This window comes from Buteo buteo, chromosome 7, assembly GCF_964188355.1.
Source record: "Buteo buteo chromosome 7, bButBut1.hap1.1, whole genome shotgun sequence".
In the NCBI taxonomy this organism is placed as follows: Eukaryota; Metazoa; Chordata; class Aves; order Accipitriformes; family Accipitridae; genus Buteo; species Buteo buteo.
Window position 1 is genome coordinate 21,536,428 of NC_134177.1, and position 20,525 is coordinate 21,556,952.

The following is a 20,525-nucleotide window of genomic DNA, read 5'->3' on the forward strand; positions in this document are numbered from 1 at the left end:
TTGGGTTGTATTCTGGAGAATTTGCTGGAATTGTTTGTAAGAGGTGCATCTTTTAGGTAATTCAGTAGGGATGATAAGTATGTAAGGGACCAGGAAATCATTCCTCTTAACAGCAGTCTCAAATTGACCTTCCAAATATCTAACCATATAATCTGAAGAAAATATAGAGAAATTTTAGAATGCAGTTTTTGATGTTAGAACCAGAAATCTGAATATTTGTATGTTTGTTTGCATTGGTGCCAGCCCCTATAGAAGGTATGTATGCATTTGGAGATGGACAGAAAGCAATGAGAAATCAGTTACTGGTATATTCAGCACAAAATTGAAGAAATGTGTTGCAGTGACATAAAAGGTGCAGTTGAAAGGCACAGGTGTTTTTTTGTTTGCTTTTGCCATTTTACTCCTGAAGATAATGAAATGAGGCAGTTTACTTTCCCCCTTTGTTTAGAAACTCTTCAGTTTCCAATACTGTAGAAAAATGTTTAAATGAAAATAAGCTTTTGCCATTCAAAGTAGGATCAAAAAGCATTTGAAAAATTATTTTTCTTGCTTCCTTTGAAAAGGTCCTGATTTTTATAGCTTGCTTTTGTTTTTTCAAAAAGAGAAGCTAAATTTCAGGCTTTGAACCAAGTAAAAATTTCTATCTCCTAGCGAAATACTTCAATGTTGTGATGTTTTAAGAATTTTGAATGGTGAATTCAGCCTGCTGTTCTACATGTTCAGTATAATATTTTTTTCTGAGTTTTTTTGAGATGGGAACTGCCACTATTTTCCCACAAAAGATTAAAAAGAAATTAAAAAAGCAAAGGGTGGAACACTGAGCTGTTGAAACCTGGAGCCAGCACCCTTAGCACAATTAGTACTGGGAAATGCTGATATTAAGGGTCTCCACCAGCAGTGGTGACTTTTGTGGCTTTGTCCATCCTCTAAAAATGTGAAATGACTTGTGCATGAGATGCAAACCAGCGATTCTCATGCGATGCTGCTAGGAGAAGCTAATTTCAGTGAGAAAGTCTACCAGGCAGTTGACTGAATAGCTCAAAAATCTCCGGGCTCTTTTTTTTTTTTTCTGCTAAGGATAATGCTGTGAAGCTGTTCAAAATTAAAAGTAAATCTCTCAATAAAGAGACCTTGTTCCCAGCAAGCAGGAAGCTTTTGGTTTTTTTGAAGAGGTTCTGAACAGTTTATATTTTTATTAAAGACTACAGCCGAGCTGTTTAGGTCTCCAGCCTGACAACCAGGTTCACTGCTAAGTTTGTCTGTGTGCACGTCCGAGGGGGCAGCACTGCAAGGACAGGGTTTTGCAGAGCTGCTAAAGGCGTTCGTAAGCCAGTGAGGGGAGAGAGCCTACGCAAACTCTAAATGAGATTTAAATTCCAAACTCATTCTACTGCTTGCTTTGCTCCCTTCTTTTTGTTTGCATTTTATGAGGGATGGGTGTCCTTGTTCCTTTGCTTGTTGGAGTTCAAATGGTGATATTTCTGAATAAACAGACTGCCTGGTGATTTGTTACCTTGTTAGGTTACCTTGGGCTCAGTGTTTCCTTAAGTGGACCAGCGCAGCTAGATGGAGGCAGAATGTGCCAATTAGGATGAAAATACAGTATAAATAAATAAACTTACTCTTTCTCCCATTGCATCAGACTGGATGTTTTCAAGCTGCCTGTGCTCAGCTCAGGATCAAGAACTGATCTTTCTTATGAATGTGTCAGGCTCTCTGTCCCATTTTTTCCTCCTTCTGTTCTCGCTCTTCTGCCCGGCTCCTTTGTCTCTGCAATCCCCCACACCTTGCCTGTCTAGCTGTCTGTTTGCCTGTCTCAAAGCTGCTTCATCTCAGAGGCAGAGCGGTGTGGCTGGCTGTGCTGCAGTGCTTCCCCCCCTCTTTTGTATGCTCCCCGGTCCCTCACCGTCACTCAGAGCCCTGTGGTTGTTCAGTATCCACTCCCAGGCAGGAACGAAAATAGGTTATGGTGCCACCAGGACTTGAGCAGTGCTGAGAAGACCCACGTGAATTGAGTATTCTTCTGGGACAGGCTGCAGTTGTGATGAACCCCAAATGTTGACATTCAGTGCAAGGAAGGAAAACTTCAACTGTTACTCAATTTTATTTAGCCTTTGGGTTTCTTTGTTGTTTATGTTCTTAATTCCATTACTAAAAGCAAAAAAAAAAAAATCTGAAAGATCCTGATCCTTTGAGGATGATTGTCTTTTAAGTTAGAAATGGCAGGGAGGGAAAGAAGTGGGAGTTATTTGCTTCCAGATGACTCACAAGTTCTACTGGACTTTTTGGTAGGGAATATATATTTCCATTTTGCATTTCTGTGGGTCTTCAATGAAAGCCCACATTTCCTTTCAAATGCTGATTAGCATTCCTCACATGTTGTACAGAACAGCACAGAAAATGCTATAAGGTCTTACATTCTGCCAGTGTGGTTTAGCCTGTGCAGAGCTAAATTTGCAGTCAGTAAAAATTCATGGACATACATTGCCCTTGGTCAGTGTGCACTTCTCATATCGACAAAGTAATAGTTGCTCAGGCAGATCAAAAGCAACACGTGCCAAGGCCAGGAAACCTAAGGTTTTCAGTATTTTCTTTTTAATGTGCTGCTTTCCTGGATATTTATAGCTTATCTGTAAAGAACTGCTCTGTAGTGAAACATCAAAAGACATTGTTAAGTAGATTTCAGTCGCAGAGCTTTCTTTAGGCGACTGCATGAATACCCTTAAACTACTGCTGGAAAATAAAATTAACAGATACTCTGAAGATCGATTGATCTATCTGATTCACTAAACTCCATGTTCTTTGAGTATAGTCCTGGTTCCAGTATAAATAACAGTAAATCATTTCTGTTTGCTGAGAGTGAACATAACATTTTTTGATTTTGTATGTGGTGATATTTATGTGTGTATTGAGAATCTTATCGATGGGGAAGGTGGTAAAAGAAGTTAATTTTGCTTTCAAGAATAGCAAGGTCTGTAGTTGTTCAGACTGCTATAGTTTTATGCTCAGTTCTTGCAAAAATTTTCCTTTTTTTAATGCAGTCCTGGTGATGAGCTGTTTATTATTGTGTTGAAATGTGATTTTGAAGGGCTGTATAACCCCAAGGAAGACGTCATCTCTAAATAGCCGGGAAGGAGCTCTGTGAACTTGAAGACAGGATTCATCATATGGTTGTGTCACAGATTCACAGACCTTCTAAAATAGTGTAAGCTGGCAAAATAAGTCATTTTCTGTTCTGACGTCACCCTTCCCTAGGGCCTGCTGAGGATATCGGGAGGTTCATGCAGGTCAGCTCCCCTTTCACGGCTGGTGGGTTTTCCAGTCCAGCTCCCCATCTGGCTCCCTTGGGTGGTGTGAGAATGGGATAGTGCTGGTGAGGTTTAGGGCATTGTGGAGGGCAGGATTAAGGTGCTGGGAGAGGCTGTTACTGGGTGAGTGTTTTGGACCAGTTGGAAAGCGTTGAGGTTTGCAGCAAGTTGGATGGCCCAGCGTGGAAGCTGTGAAGGTGGGTGAGTTCGTGTCTCTGCCCAAGCAGAGGAGCAAGTGGCACTCCAGGTGCTGGGCACAGCGGTATCTGGCTGTAGCCTTCCCAGACATCCAGGAGTCAATTCAATTTTTTATTTTTATTTTTTTCAAAGTACTTGCTACCAGCATGGTCCCACCCTTTCCAGTTACTTGTTCCCTGCAGGATACAAATAGCCTGTTCCAGGAGCTCTTTTACAGTCACACAAACCCAGGAGGAAACTTCTGCATGTAGCTGGGTGTGTATAAGCAGTCACAGCACCCTGGACACCCAGTTTCCCACAAGCCTGATTTAAAATAATCTCTTGGCAAACATCTGGATACATGCCAGATGTCCAGAGCATGGGATGTGTGTGTGATACTTCTAGCTGCTGCATTCTTTTTTCTGCAAAATGTCAGGGTAATGGAAAAGGGCAATTGCAAAGGGGTGGTTTTATTTTGCCTTAAAGGTGTTTGTACTAAGGATGATGGATCAGCAGTCTCCTTGTTCCTCAAATGGAGCTGTGTCAAGCATGAATTCAATAGGGAAAGAGATTCAAAACTAGTAAGCAGGGACTTGAAAAAGGGGTGATCCGTGAGCGTGACACTCTGAGTGATTTGTTGCAGCATCTTGCAGAATTCCAGGCTAATTGTATGCAACTTCCTCATTTTGAATCTAACCCAGTGTGGTTTTTAAGGCTTCACATTTACCTGCTAGACAGAAGCAGCAATCCCCCACCGTACACATATTTTCAAGCAGAAGGGTTGGGAGATGTTGTCAGCTGTTGTAGGGTTTCACCTGCCATAATCAGTGAGGTGACCTACCAGGTTGTGCAGGACAATGACCTGCCTTGTTCTTCCCTGGCTTTATTTCTCTGAAGGAATTGTGTTTTGGCTTTTGCTGTCTGCAGTTTTACATCGAAGGGAGTTACTGTGAGGATTTCTGAAGCAAACCAAATTATGTATTTTGGGAAACCACAGACCTTTCAAATATAAATGTGGTGGGAGATCCAGAAAGAAGATAAATGATCCCAGCGCAAGAAATTTGGGAATTGCATGGAAGTAAACAGTTAGGAATACTTTTGAATGGGCAAATTTCAGTGTTGAGCATGAGCCTTCTCAGAGCCTGAGAGATGTCGTGTATTGACCACTTCAGATTTCTTCTACTGCACGTTTAGTTACGTGTGTAAGATAATGTGTCCGAGTAAAGAGCTTCTCCAAGCTGGCAGATGCAAGTGAGAGCTTCTTATTAACAATTCTGTGTTCTTGCACAGGCTTTAACTGATGGTCTGTAATAAATGCGTAGTTATAAGTATACGTGCTCCTGTCTTAAAAACAAAACCGGGAAAACTATTGTTGGGAGGGATTAAATTATTTTAAGGTAACTACAGCTTTCCACAAAGAAATAATAATTAAAATAACGACTGACTGCTTGCTGGCAAAGCCATCTGCACCACCCATTTCCATGAATTTATATTCAAGGTGGGGGATGCAAGTCTTGGTTGGAAGGAAAAAAAAAAAGTGCTCGCTAAAGATCCTTAGTAAATAACCAGCTTCAGGGTTCAGCGAACAGCTTAGACAAGTTGCATGTCAGATAGAGCCAAGAAGTAATTGCAGCATTTAAATAAAAGTTTGGTCACATTTTTAAAAAGATCTCATGGTTTGCTATGGAAAATGGAGGTTAGTTACATATCCTCCTGGGAAAAAAGGCATTTAATTTCAGGACTGGGTAGCATTGACCATATTTAAATTATATAAATTTACTTTTAGGAGGCATCAAATCGCATCACATTCTGGTGTCAGTGCTGTTGGTACAGACGAATAGTTACCAAACTGACAGAGATGAAGATACGGTCCTGCAGCTTTTATTTGCTCTGGACTATTTAACTGCACATTTCCTTTTGCTGGCAGTGTGCTGACATTTCACGTCCATGAAGCTTACCGCCCAGCCTGAGCACTTCCCTTAAACAGTTGGCAAGGAAATATTTTTATGTGGAAGGAGAATTTGCCCAAGAATGTTTGTGGCTACCAAATGTTTAGATGGGCTTCTAAATTTTCTGGTTGTTTTTGCAGCTGACTAAATTAATTGGAAAGCAGCCAGAGAGACAGTGGAGTCCGGTCTGTAGTTGAGCAACAATAAAAGGCTTTGGAGAACTTTATCAAAGCTTCCATTAACCCCCTGCTGATGTCCTCAAACAGGATTTTTTTTGAGAGAGTGGAAACACAAAAGCTGGGCTGCACAACTGCCCCTGTGTGTCCATTCAAAGGTTTTAAATCCGCACAGTTACTAATTAAAATGCCATGCAGAGTAGCACAAATAAACATCGCTAGTCCCTGAAGCCCAAAGTTTCTGCACTGGCTCATAGTTTGGAGGGCAGGGTGCTGAACTGACCTTGTAAGGGTGGGTAAAGTAGCCCCTTTGGTTCAGATACTCTGTCCTTGTATGAGGAGTTGCAAAACGTGTGTCAAGTCCACCCATATGCATGAAATCATACTCCCAGAATTCTATCTCAAGGCAGCCTGTTATTTATTTATTTTTTGCATAGCATTGCGTTAAGCCATGAGGACCAAATAGAGCTGTGGCATGCTTGCTGGATCTCTGTAATCATGTTTGCCAGATTTTGGTGGACATCAAAATGCTGAGCACACGAGTGAATGCTGCTCCTTTCATTGAGAAATGTCACTTCAGATTTAGCCCCACATGTGAACTGGTGTGCAGGGAGCTCTTTGTTATTACGGCTGGGCTCCAGTGGGCTTCCCCTCCCAAACAAAGCAGGCAAATGCATAGCCTTTCTCTGCACCTACTTGAAGGATTTCATGGCGTCTCCTTAGATTAAGGTAATCTGCCTTCATTACTAAATTCAAGAACCAGAGTCCCAGAACTCTTAGTAGTACACTCCAAGAACGGATCTGGGGTCTCCTGAAGTTGTGATTTGTAAACTGATAATAACAAAAGTTGGCTGTGGTTTTGGATTTATTTTTTTAAATACAGTCTTAGAGAGATGTAGGAAGTTCAAGCATTTGTGTTTTATTCCTCTAGTCATTTGTATTTCAAAACATCCCTTATGGAAAAGTCCTACTGTTAATTAAAAAGGAAATGATAACTTTTGTCTCAGCCTTCTGAACTGTTCCTGCAGAATTTATTAGAATTTTTATCCCTGCTATTGAATTCTATCACCTAGTCTTAAAATGACGATTGACTGATTCTGATTTTTTATTAAATACTTCTACTGTTCTATAAAATCTCTTTGGTTTTGTCTGTAGTAAAATCCATTGAAAGTATCAATGGATTATTACAGGCAGAAAAACCCTTAAACTGTAATGTGCTTTGGATATAAATGTTTTCAGTTCCATAGATTAGTGAAGACTAAAAGGAAAGCACTGAAGTTTTTAATTAGCTTTTTATTATTTTTAATTTTCTATGTGCCGATAAATGGTCCCATCAATAAATAATAGAATAAGACAGTTTGGGCTAAGCAAAAAGGAAGGTATAGTGGGCTGGAAGAGATGTCTCATACATGAATTGAGTTTTGTGTGGTGTCCATTTATTTTAGCAAACAAAGGCATGATCTCAAGACAACCCACTACAACAGCTCCCTGGGAAGATTGCGCTTGTCTCGATAACATACTGCGTTCTTTAAATCCGTCCTCTGAATCGGCCTCAATTTATCTTTCTTAGCATAAAAGGGAATGCAGATGGAATGGCTGTAGCCTTCCTTCTAGTTTATCAGGATATTGTGCGTGCACATAAATAAGACAGAAAGTGACTGGAATATGTAAGTGGCTGAGTGTTAAATCTCATGTTTTTCAAGCTCCTCAGGCACTCTGGGACAGGATGGCCAAGAGGACTCTTGTAAGGAGCTACAGAGATTTGTGGACTCTCCATCGTAGTTCAGACACGATGTGGAGACCCAGTGGTGCCTTTCCAAGAGTGTTTCAGCCATTTGCTTTCACTGCTGCCCTGTGCTGAAGGTTAAAACTGCAATTATACAAGTGCTGGGAAGAAGTGATTTGAAGAGAGTGGACTAGGCTCAAAGGGAGACTTCTTTAGTACTGCTTGCAGATGTGGCGTTTTTCTTTAACCAGAGAATTTTTTTATTTATATTTGTTACGCTGACAAGCTATGAACATCACAGGTTAGAGGGGCTCTGTAGCACAGGAGTTGCCTAGCTTATTTTCAGTCTGACTGATCCTTAAAGGGAAGGTACCAGCTTCATCTGGACCAAATGAGAAGATAATAAAATTTTTGGACCTGTTGATGACAAAAGTGAACTAAAAACAAACCCATGAACCTTACAGGGAAGAGAGACATAACACTGAAAGTGTTTTCCATGCTGTTGGAAGAAGAAATGATTTTTGAATTGGAGATTTTGAATGAAGATTATATTTTTCCTTGCAGTCCCTGTCCTGTGTGCTTCTAGGTTCCACCCTGACAGTACCCTTGGGGGCCCCAGCCTTGGAGGGGTGGAGAGACCTGCTGCAGAGATCTTCTCATCAGGAATTGGGGTGGGCTTTCAGTGTCCTCCTATCTGCTGCGATTCTGGGACTGAAAATGAAGGTCCAGACTCAGAATACAGACCTGTCTATGCAATTGCTGAGCTAATTTGGGATTATTGTTTTCATGGGCTTTTGTTTGCCCAGACTGTAGCTCAGTACTCCTCCAGGAAATAAATATGGCTGGTTTCTTTGTACAACCCCAAATCTTCATAACCTCATGAGGTTGATTTTTTTTTTTAAATTTATTTTTTTTACGATTGAAATGGTTCAGACTTTGTAATGGCACTTGCAGTGCACAGGAAACTTTACCAATTATCTTTCTGACTGTTTTCCACTGAGGCAGCCACCTTTAATATTTAATTGCTTATTCCATTTGGGGTTTTTCTAATTGACACAATTTTTAAATGAATAATGCACTAGTTTTTAGTATCCGGCGTAAAACCAAAATAACGAAACCCCTTTATAACTTTAATTATGTGCCACCTATGATGTAATTGCTTACTGACATCATGAACTACGATTTCAATTTAAAGGTTTATGTGTTTCAGGAAACTTAAGACTCTTCCCCAGTTTGTCCCTCATCACTTTTTCTTTCTTTTTTTTTTTTTCTCTCTTTTTTTTTTTTTTTTTTAACCCAACAGCAAACTTCAGGTAACTTTGCTTTTTGCAGCAACACTGCATGCAGAATATAGTTTTCTTTCTCATCGGGTCTATTAATGATTTTTAATTTCCCTGCCTGTTGCGGAGGAAGGAAAGAGGGCTTAATTCAGTCCCAGTGAGAGGACCTGGTAGAAGACCTCTGAGTGTGAAGGTTAGGTGTGCTGCAGTCTAATTCTCTGTGATACTTTTCCAAAAGCACAGAGTATCTTTTTCCCCTGAAGAAGAGCAACTTTGATGGGGAGTATGGTAGGGTGTCTTGCAGCATCCTGGAAGAACTGAGGATCTCCATGTGCTGTCAGACCAGTGTCCTTCACAAAGTCCTACTAACATGAGCCCAGAAAACCTAAACCTTGATTCAATCTCAAGAGTTTGTCAACAGCCCAGAGGCAGAGATTGTCTCATGTTGAATCCATCTAACCTTTGTACAGAAGCTACTTCACTGGAGTTCTAGCTGAATGCTCTGAATATCAACTATAATTACAATTTATAGATCCTTCAGCTGAAATGTAAATACGTAAATGCAAACCTTCTGCACCAGCCTCTTCTGTGTGATGGAGCTTAAAGTAAATAAAGGCGAAGTTCCTTAACTTTGGTGACTTTGAACCAATTTATTACTTTCAAGTGTTAAGATGGGAATTGTGATTTTTATTGTCAGGTGAGTCCTGGGTTTTTCTTCTTTTGGGTGCCGCAGGCTCAGGAGGGCATGTTTGAAACCCAGCCTGCAGTTGCTGTTGGACCTGTGTATCACAGTTGAAGTAAAATGTTTATAATTTTATTATCTTTTCTTCCTCCAAGATTCTTGTCATTTCTGACTTTGGGTGATTGATCTGAGAAACCCAAATGGCAAAGTCTAACTCTCTGCTATTACCGTAGCACTTCAGAACCAGGATGAGACAATGTGGCCAAAACTATTTATTAAAATAGTGAATGCTGCTATAGCAAAATGAGTCATAACATTTATTTATTTATTTATTTATTTATTTTGTTTAGAAGATACTTCAGTATTTCCAAAGCATTTAAGTGGCATATAGGGCAGAGGCTTTTATTCGTCTGGATTTCAAAAAGGCTTTTAAGCAGCCCTTTTTACAAAATCTAATATTCTTAATGCTGAAAGTAAATGGCAAAGGAAGTTATGCAGCACATACATATATATCATCTAGACATCCATGTTTCAAGTAAATAAAAAGTAACTGTGAGAACCAAGGAGAACAGAGTTAGGAGATATGTTGCCTTGGGTACCAAATCACACATTTGCCCCATAGTGGGTTATGCTTTACACCATAACTGTTGAAGTAACCACATGTTCCTTGGTGGTAAGTATAAGAAAGGACCAAGGAGCAGAGATGAGGCTTTCTGTTAATAGATGTAGACAAAAAGTATTAGGTGAGAGCTGTCCTTTGCAGTGTGAGATAAAGGGTTGCCCCTTTGGGATATTAATAGAGCAGGGTCAGTATTTTTGGTATTGTTTTATGGATTGTTGATATGCTATTGTAAGTTCAAAAGCTGCCCCCAAGAAGTTATTTGCAGGGCACAGATACAGTAAGTTATTTCACTGGTCCTGTACAATTTAAGAACAGCTCTACCCCCCTCGTCTGTTGACTCATGAAGTGTATGCAGACATGTCTTAACTCCTCTGGCTGTGGGCAGGAGGATGGGAAAATGGGAGGAGGAGTAGCTGGATGGTTGCTTGACTTGAGGAAGGGCTTAGAGAATGGGACAGGGGTCTCATTTGGGGGCATCTGATGTGTCTTTGAGGGTAGCTTTGATTTCCTTTTGGAAGGGGCTGGAGGGGGAGTGGAGGAGTTTGTTTTGAAAAGGCCGCTCTGCAGATCCCCCTCCTGTGCAGCAATACAAAGGTTAAGGATAGGCTATTTCTGGGGAGGAATTAGCTCTGGTGGCTACCTCTGGCTTCCCGGTAGGAACAGCAGGGTGTGTGGGTGAGGTAGAGTTGCCCTGAGGGGCTGGTGGTAAGTGGGTCAGATTGCTCCAGACTGCTTATTTTGAGCAGTCGGGGAATGCCCTGTTTCCAACATTATTATCTTTTTTAATAACTAGAGGTTATGGTCTCTAATTTCTCATTCTGGCTGCCCCAGAGCCACTTTACCCTGGGGTGCTATACATTGTGTCCTGGCATCAGTGGTTTCTGGCGGTCTGTGCTTGCTGGACTGGCGTCTGGGAAGTAAGAGGGTGATTACAGGACGTGCTTCCCAGAAGCGTTCAGCCCAAATTCGGGTTGTGGGATCCTACCTCTAAGCGTGACTGGTTGGGGCCCTAAAGGAGGACTCTGAGAGTTACAGCAGTCTCTCTTTGGACTGCATGGCCCATTTTCTCTGCTTCTCTCAATCCAATATAATGCAGTGGAGCATCAGTATTGGCTTCTTTAGGCTACAAAATTTATTGTTGTTTATCTTGGGTCAGATTCTAACCTCAACTAGAAGGAAGAGTAACTGCAGCATGACCTGCTTTGTGACCAGCGGCTCCAAAGCTGCTCGGGTCAGACAGCTGCTGACTAATTCCCCATCTTAACAAATTGCTTATAGCTCTACAGTTTCTTAGAGCAATTCACAGCACTAAGTATGTTCACCCTTCTTGTGTTAAATCATTCTAGTTTAAGCATTTAGAAATGTTTTGGTGCTGGTTTTTTTAAGTGGTTGTAATGTTCAGACAGATTTTTATAAATTACCTTCCAACTAAAAGACTTGTTTTCCTGTTTGTTTTAAACTGGCATTCATATATACAGGAAATACACAGTATTCTGCCATGATTCTGTTGGCAACTATTAAGTTATCCTTGTCAGAACATGCCAACAGGCTTTCTTAGCAAGCTAGCAGAAAGAAAACAAGCAGTTCTCAGACTAAACAGACTCCATGCTTGAGTTGTAATACGGATCTCTTGCTAAATGCCATGTAGATTCTATAGTCTTTTGGTTTCAGGCAATCTTTGGGATTGCAGGTTGTAGATTCAGATCTTTGGAGTTACTCTAGACCTGCATTGCATTAGCTGACATCATTATTTGGCCTTCAGAATTGGAGGGCCAGTACCTGAAAATAATGTATTGCTGTCAAGAGCTGGTCCTCAGAAATTAATAGCCAGAACGAGCAGTCTCCTGGGTGTGCAAAATCTTCTTCATCACCCTTGTCTCATTGCAGTTCTGAATGTAAACCACAGGGAACTGTGGTCAGACCTCAGCTCCTATAATTGTTTTGATCTAAATTAGAGCACTTCTGGTATGCTGAAGTGGTCTGTGCTAAAACTGACACAGAACTAGACATGCAACGCAGAAAATACACAGGCTCTTTGTGGATCCTCAGAAGCTCCTGCATGTCTCCAAGAACTGGAGCTGGAGTAGGGTGGTAAAAATACAGCACTCTAATAATCCTCAACTACTACTATTTGTTGCTGCTAACAGCCCGGGTTTTCCTTCAAGCTTTTGATTTGATGCAAGTCAGAGCCAGCTTTTGTGGTTTGGCAAGATTTGCAGCACAGGTTCTTTTGAGGGAGGCAAGAAATAAAAACTTTAAAACAGAGGAAATGTTTAAAACATAATAATGTTGTTACCAGTCTTTAAAATCTCGTTTTCTAGCCCCTTTCTTTATGAACACATCATTACAAACATAGCTGATGTGAGCTGGTCCCTAGGTTTGAGAACTTGTAACTTGTTTTTCTCGGGGCTCTTCGGCAGTGACTGGGTTGCAAAGCCTGGAAAGAAAGGGAAGATCACTTGTGCCTGTCATTTTGGGATGAAGGTGTCTGACAAGAGTATCCTGTGGCCAAGTTGGTGCTTCTCCTGAGCAGCTTAATTTCTAGTAACGAGGGAAAGTTTAGTTCAGAAGTATTATGGCTGATTGAAGGGATTGAAAGAAAGAGGCCAAGCTCAGCTGTCACACTGCTTCACATTATGTCGGCCAGGATTTTCAAGTGTGCGTGGATAACCTTGGGCCCTTTACTCTAGTGGCATAGATTTAAAGTCTTTGCTTTTAATGCTAACACTTGAAAATGCTGGCCTGAATCTCGGCATGTCTCAGTTACCAAGCTGGGAGGTGTTCCTCGCCAGTTGTCATTCCTGGGGGAGGGAGAGGCAGACGGTGGGAAGACAGAGGACTCGGGAATGTCTTGGGAGGCTTCCAGTGGCTCAGTTGAGCAATCAAGCCTCTAGATCCTTGTCCAAGTCCTAACCTGGCCCAGTCATCACTAGTACAAATGTTTGCTCCACTTATACAGAAGGAATAATGAAAAAAAAAAAAAAAGCATGTGGTTAGTTTTTAAAGTGCACATCCAGCCCGCAGGCTCTTGCTGGTCCCTAGGAGAAAGGCATAGCTGTCATACAGGCAGTGAAGAATGGGAATGCCAAACTCTAGCTCAGTTCTTCAGGTGTGCACATAGGTTCACATGTGCAAGAACCTTTCATGTGCTTATCCTTATGTACGTACATGGCTTATACATATGCTATGCATATGTTTGGAAATTTAGTCATACTAAAATGCATTCTCCTTTGTTAGCAAAGCCATTTGTTAGGAGTATTCAGAGCACGGGGGTGGTGTTACTCCGAAACATGAGCATTTATGCCTGGACAAGAGAGGGGAGTGGGTGAAAGGCCCAGGGGACCAACAGGAAGCAGAACTGAACACCAAGATTTTAGGAAAGAAGAGAACTGCTTTCTTTTTAATTTATTCTGGTACATGTAACTAAGTAGGGCTAGATACTTCTCTCTTCACTTGATTTGAAGTCAGTGCGACAGCTAGTAGAGTAGGTTGCTCTTTTGCATGAAGAAAATTACCAGAATCTGGCCTGGAGAATGTTGCCTTTAGAAATTATTACAAACGTATTTGATTCTCTGTGTTGTATATCCTTTTACTGCTGTGAGATTATTTGATAATATAATTTACAAAATCCCATGTAAAACCCCATGATATTACAAGGTAAATATTCAAAGAGGAAACCTGAAATGTGCCATGTTCCCTTAAGTGGGTTTTGTCCCAATTAAGAGAAGATCTCTTATCTTTTATTGTCTTGTTTTGATTTCCAAGAGGACTTTTCTTCGGTGTTACATTGTCAGAATTATTTTTAATTTATTTATTTATTTAATTAGTTAATAGTGGAGCAGGCTTTTAGTATCTACCCTGGAAGGTAAAAACCCTTAATCACAGTAACATCATTAGTGCTTTCAAGCATTTAATTTTGATGCTTGACAAAGCGCATAGCCATTGATAAGAACAACGAAGTGTTGTTGTGTGCAATTGAGGGAAAAAAAGAAAAGCATGAAAACCCCTAAGCTTCAAGTAATTAAATTTAAATATGTTATTTGAATTTAGCTGAGATAATGTACAAACTGTAGGTATATTTTTCAATCAGTGAAAGACCCCTTGAGTAAACATGATCCATTTAAATTCAAATCATGGGGAGTGGAAAGTAAACCCTGCTGTGGTTAAGAAGGCATCTTCACTAAAACACTGGGCATTGTGTATCTTTGATATCTGAGTACTCATGTGTTGTAGTTTTAAAAAGGGCTGTTTTCACTCATGGATGCCTACATGCCAGGGACTTTATTGCATCTATTTATTTCCTGTTTTTTTTCCTCTCCTCCCCTCTCCTAATTTGAACCAGTAATGAAAAACTGACACTCTGCTTCTGCCATCCTTTAAAGTGCCTCAAAACTGTTACAATTCAGCACTTATTAGCCTTGGGATATGGCTTTATGGCATTTGGGTGAAGTTTTTGTAGTACATCTGTGCTCTTTCTCTCTCTGTAGGCCACAAGCTCAGAACTGCAGTAATAAAACTACTAGTAGGTGTTTAATGGCAGGTTATTGAGGAAGTAGATAAAAGAAAATTGCAACATTCACATCAGTAGGGAGTGGGTTTTTTAAGGGAGAGGAACTGCTGAGCTTTGAACTAGGGAAAGTTACACTTGGTGCTTTTGTTCAAGGGGACCCTTTTTTAGAAACCAAAATACCTCTTCATTCTTCCCTGTGAAGTGGGCTGTTCTGGTAGAATTGGTGCTTGGTATGTACAGTCTGTGCACGCGTGGCACAAAAACTTGCTGTTGTAAGTAATGACGATTGAGAAACAAGTTTTTGCTTAGTGTTCCTTTCCAAATATCAGGGAGTAGGGAGGAGGAAAGTGCAAAAAGTGAAAGAAAAAGTGATCTCACACTCTTTTCCAAGAGTATTATGTGATCTTATTGCGACCATCTTCATTGTGTACAGTATTCTTTTTGGTCAAGCTGTCCTCAGTATGTTTTGTGTAGGAACGTGTGTATGTAATGAACAGTTGGCCCATGCACATATAAGAGAAGATTCTGTCTTTTATTCTGTTCGTGATCAAAGCATCATTTTACAACCTGTTACATGTTTATCTTCACATCATCCCCAAGAGGCAATTTAAAGGCAAAAGGGAGAAGAACAAAGAATATAAATATTTTGCAGCAGCTCACCCAGAATGCTATGACTGCTGCCTGGATTCCCATGGTGAGCAGGCAGCGGTGATGACCTTTTTGTCCTGGACTCCACTGACCAGGCTCTTACGCTCTTTTGGTAATATATGTCCAAGGAGACCCAGACCTGTTGTTCTTCCAGAAGTGCCGTCTTTCAACTACTCAGGTCAGCTGGTGGATCCTGGAAAACAAGGAAACAAATAAACCTGATTTGTAGGGCTATTTGCAGAAATAAGAGAGAATTGGTAATGGAGGATTTTATCCATGCAGTTGGATAACTGTAGTACTCCCTGTGGTTACTGAGCCCACTTCCTCAAGGTCCACAGAGTTGCAGATCACCATCCTATTGCATAGACCGTTTTAGGTCTGTGCTGCAGAGATGTCAAAGAGCTCCAGGACAGCCTCTTGCAATTCTGGTACCTCATCCTATACTTGGACTTCAGCACTCTTAGGATTTCTGTATGGTATATGGTGAGGCAGAATGTACAGTTAAAACAAAAAACTCGGAAAGAATTGCTCGTCTGCAGAATACAGGACAAAAGAAGAGATTAAAAGTTAAGTGGGATGAATTTGTGTATGAAGGACAGGAAGGAAAAAATAGGGCCATCCTTACAATTGTAATCATAAGGAATAACAAAGGAATTGATGTACAAGTCCTCTATGTGTCTTGGAGGCCAGGAGCAGGTTGCTTATTCCAGTATGGTGTAGTGACTAAGATCAGCTGTCCATTTTTGAGAGACATGAGAAAGCACTTGTTAAACTGTATAAAGCTAAGCATCTTTCACAAGAAGGGGTAGTTAATATATATTCTTCTGCTGCAAATAGCCATTTTGCAACAGAGAAAAAATACATTTTCATACAGCACTTATCAGCCCAATATTGAAGGACTCACTAAATTTCAATATAAATGCCTGCAGAAATGAAATGGGAAACCAAGGAGGTTAAAAACAGGATAAAGGAAAGAAAGTGAACGTTCTCTCTACAGTTCTTGAGGTCAGACCAGCATAAGTGACAGATTCTCAGTAAAAAGAATTGTTTGCCCTGCATGAGGCACCGATTACCTAAGCAGATTTCTCTCCAGCTGGTTTATCAATAATGTCGCACGTGCGTGTGTGCGTGTGTTTTAGGGTAACAAATCTGATTTCTAATTTATTAGCTAAGCAGTTATTCTTACTGCAAAGGGGGAAAAAAAAAAAGAAGTCTGTTGAGGAACTGGGAGGTTATTAAGTATGTTCTCAGTCATGCCACAGATATAACTTGATGGAGCATACCTGGATCCTCCCTGTTGGCTGTGTTTATAGTCTCCTCTGTCATCCAGTATTTGCCTTTGCAAGTGAGAGACAGACAAGGAGAAAGAGAGGAAGGTTCTGGAGGCATTTCTAACAGAGATGCCAAACTGTCAAATAGTAAATCAGGAAGCTCCCTAATGGTTTCACATCAAGAGGAGACACCCTTTTGTGACTGTGCGGCATCTACTGGCTATTTTCACTTCCATCAGAACTGTCTGATATGGTCAAGTAGGTTTGAGGCTTTCAACACTCAATTTTCCTTTCATTTATTGTGACTGTTTTATTTATTTGTCTTTCTCGGTAGTTTTCAAGGATATGTGTTTCAAGGATACTTTTTACTCTCTAACATTTTCATGGATCGTCATCCCAAAGTTAAGGGTAAAAAAAGAAACAGAAAGGGAAAGGGGGAAAAAAAGAGCAACATGGCTACAGCTTCAGGGGACAAAAGAAGAAATGTATTCAATTTAGGAAGACCTCTAATCTCTGGTTATACAGGACAGCTTTGTTAGATAAGATTAAAAATTTCATGAATGTCCCTTTTTATCCCTGGAGACTGCACCATTTATACCAGCTATTGTCAGCATCAAAAGAGCTTGATAACAGCTGGCTAGAGACGTGACCACACAGCAACACAACAGCAAGAAAGGGGCAGCCGGGTTCATAAATCTTCAGAAAACCCATTCCCCCAGCGCAGCCATGAATCTGCTGCTATCACAGTCAAAGGGAGAATGCATTGTCCTCCAGCCAGTCAAAAACCTGAACTTCAGCATTAGCAGGGGCCCTCTTGAAAGTATAGGGTGCACAATGAGATGTTTTCCATTATCTTCTTCATTGCAGCCCTTATTACTGCACAGAGATACAGTTTAAAGGATCTTTGAGTTTCTTTTGTTGCTAGGTAGAGTTTTTCCAAAAATCACGCAGCCCTGACCCAGTGTAATCCTGCTTTTTCTATTCATCGCATCAATATAGTGCCACATGGGACAGGGTCAGATAATGCCAGTTTGGTACACAATGGACCAATCTCTGAAATCTTCTGCCTGGGAAGCGGCTATCAAAGCCAGAATCTGGCCTTTGGGCGCTGAGCTTCCGCATTCTCCAGGGACTGCTCAGAGACTCGGGCATAAGCAGGGCAAGTTAGGAAGCACAAATTGGCTCAGGCTCTTGAAATACAAGTTTCCTGGTTTTCATGGGAGGGTCCCAATTCATATGTATTCCGCTTTATTCTGGTCTTACTTAATTCAGTGGCAATATTTTCTCGGCTTTAGAGAAAACCAGATTGGTCCCTCAGGAATTTCATAGTTCCTGTAAAGCAAATAACTAATGAAGTAACATCAGTTAATTTTCAGAGGTGGAAGAAGATAATCACTGTGGACCAAAACAAAAGTACAAGTCTATGCACTGTGCCTAACAAAGGACAAAAATAAGGCAGAATCTTTTAGTACTGTAGCCTCTTATGGAGGTTTGTACCTGGGCATCATGAACATTGCAGTGTTTAGGCAACTGTACTGTTACTTCAACCCCTGCCTGTCTAATATTGCCCCGAATCCAAGAACAATCTTTATTAGAGAGGATTAAATGCAATTTTGTTACAGAAAACAGGAAAAATACTTAATGCTTCTAATCCTCCCCCACCCTGCAAGAAAAACACAAATTTCTGAAAGTGCTCATGTTGTGAAAGCTATGATTAAAAATATATCTTCCTCATTAAAACTAAATTACTGCTTATAAATTCTTTTTTTTTTTTTCCTGGTAGCTCCGTCCCCAATTGCTTTGATCCAGGCTAAAGAGATAACAAGGCACAGCGTTGCCTTGGCTTGGCTGGAACCTGACAGGCCAAATGGAGTCATCCTGGAGTATGAAGTCAAATACTATGAAAAGGTACTGTTCAAAAACGGACAAGCAAGGAGTTTTGTTTGGTTTTGGGGAAAGCTTTTTACTTCAATCCATTACAATTTATTTCCAGATAGGATTCCATCATTTGAAACCAAATAGATTCAGTTTAATAAAATCCAGTTAAGGATTTCATGCACTTGAATGGTTGCTTGAAAGAATAAGACTCATAGGCTGTTCCAACTGTATGGTACGAGCTTATTTTGTTATTCTTTCCTACCTAGGACCTGAGCTTTTATAGCAAGCATATTTATAATGAGAATCAATAATGTTGGGCAGAAGTGAGACATTAGCTTTACTTCATAGTCAGAAGTATAATAATGAAGTATATAACACAGTAATAATAATAGTAATATGTGTTTGCCGATAGCTTCTGCTTAAGTGATAGTGTGGGCTGGATGGTTTTTAATAGAGAATAAGGAAAGAAAATTACATTCTTCATACTTTCCAAGTTAGAGGGAGATGTTATTCCTACAAATAACTTCTCAAGTATGCAACTCTGAAAAGAGCTATTTTCTTTGAAGGTTCTCTGCAAAAATGAACAATTACGTGCTCTTGCTTGTGTGTGCTCTCTCTCACATGCACATGCATACTTCTGAATCTTTTTATAAAGATAATAACTTACTTGCTTCCCTAACACATACAGAAAAAGTTATCTGATTTGTAGGGAAGCTAGACTATTACATTTTCTGATGGATTTTCCAGCCAAAAATAGAACAGTTTTTAAGATTGGACTTTCTAGAAGACATTTTCTAAATATTTTCTTTCTTAAAATATTTTTATCATTTTTTTATATGGCTCCTGGCTGGTAGGAAGAAAAAGAAAGTGCCAGCATGTGTGAGTAAAATGTTGCTTGTTCATCAAGAGGATCATATTTGAAGGCTTGGCTATTTTCCAAAGGATTTCATTGTGTGATTTCTTAAATAATCAGTGATATACGAGCATCATACCTACTGCCTCATCATCCTTTTGTGGCTTGCTCAGAACTCCATGCAGCACACAGTGCGAGGGGTATTGAGCAAGGCCGACAGCAGGAGCCCTTGGGACATATTTTGAGAATTCCATCGTTGTTACTCATCTTGTTTCATCATGACAGTTTTGGCAAGGAAGTGGGGTTCCATGGTTCACAGTGCAGTGAGATATTTTTACTTGGTCACCACTGTGTTCTTTTGTTGTTAGGACCAAAATGAGCGCAGCTATCGCATTGTGAAGACAGCCTCCAGGAATACTGACATTAAAGGCTTGAATCCCCTGACTTCATATGTGTTTCATGTGCGGGCCAGGACAGCAGCAGGGTATGGAGACTTCAGTGGACCATTTGAGTTCACAACTAACACAGGTAATGACATGCCCACTGATTTCTTTTTTTTTTCCTTAACCGAAGAGTGCAAATGTAACTGAGCTGTGTGTTGGGAGTTTCCCAATGGTTGCTTGAACTGTGGTGTGTCTGTTCTGGGAAAATGTTCTTCCATGACTGCGTGGTTGTTAGTGATGCCATGAATCTGACCCCGAGACATCTATTTGGATATGCTATATTCTAGATTCTAGCAATGAAAATACTTCAGTGTGGCATAAGGAGACACACACCGTATAAACACTTGGAAGCCATTGATGCTTGAGAGATTTGTGTACCTATTTTGTTTACTGTAAATGTAGATGTTTGCACGTGGTTTTGGAATATCTCATTTGCAGGAGAATAGAACTCTCTTACTCCCCTTTGCAAGCTATTGACATACGTTGGTTAGGTATCCTATATCAGCTCACATATTTGCACTTTTCCTTAGACAGTCATATAAAGACAGAATTGCCAGTAGAGCTTTTCACTTTGCTCAAGGAAACATGCAAATTTAGCCCCCAGAGTGTTTGCTTTTTGGTGGCAGGAAGGCAATGTGACAAGCCTATTTTATTTGGGACATACAGGTCTGCTTAAATCAATTTAAGGTCATACCAGTTAGTGGCAACATCCTTTAGGAAGTTAACGGCTGAAAATAATCAATGCAGCAGGAAAAGGGTAAAAGAACTTACTCTTTTTGTGTCAGCTGGGGAGTGATCATCTGGCCCCACTGAGAGGAGGAAAGAAGAGTGGAAAGCAATTAGAAACGCAAAAAAAATAGCCTTTATACCCTCTGAGCAACACTGAAGGGGAGAAGGAGAGGGAGTCCTTGTTCCCAGTGAACTGAAGTTCCCCAAATCATTATCAAACATCATGTCTTCAGCTAATTAGGGCCTTGTTGGAAAATTGTGTCAAATGACTAT

At 40.5% G+C, this 20,525-nt stretch overlaps 1 protein-coding gene across 1 annotated transcript in view; it reads left to right on the forward strand.

Annotated features, from left to right (window-relative positions):
- Positions 1-20,525, forward strand: part of EPHA4 (EPH receptor A4) — a 108,632-nt gene that overhangs the window by 62,189 nt on the left and 25,918 nt on the right. The window contains exons 6-7 of the mRNA XM_075031879.1: positions 18,133-18,257; positions 19,449-19,608. Coding sequence (XP_074887980.1) covers positions 18,133-18,257; positions 19,449-19,608 — 285 coding nt within the window. The remainder of the gene's footprint in view (positions 1-18,132; positions 18,258-19,448; positions 19,609-20,525) is intronic.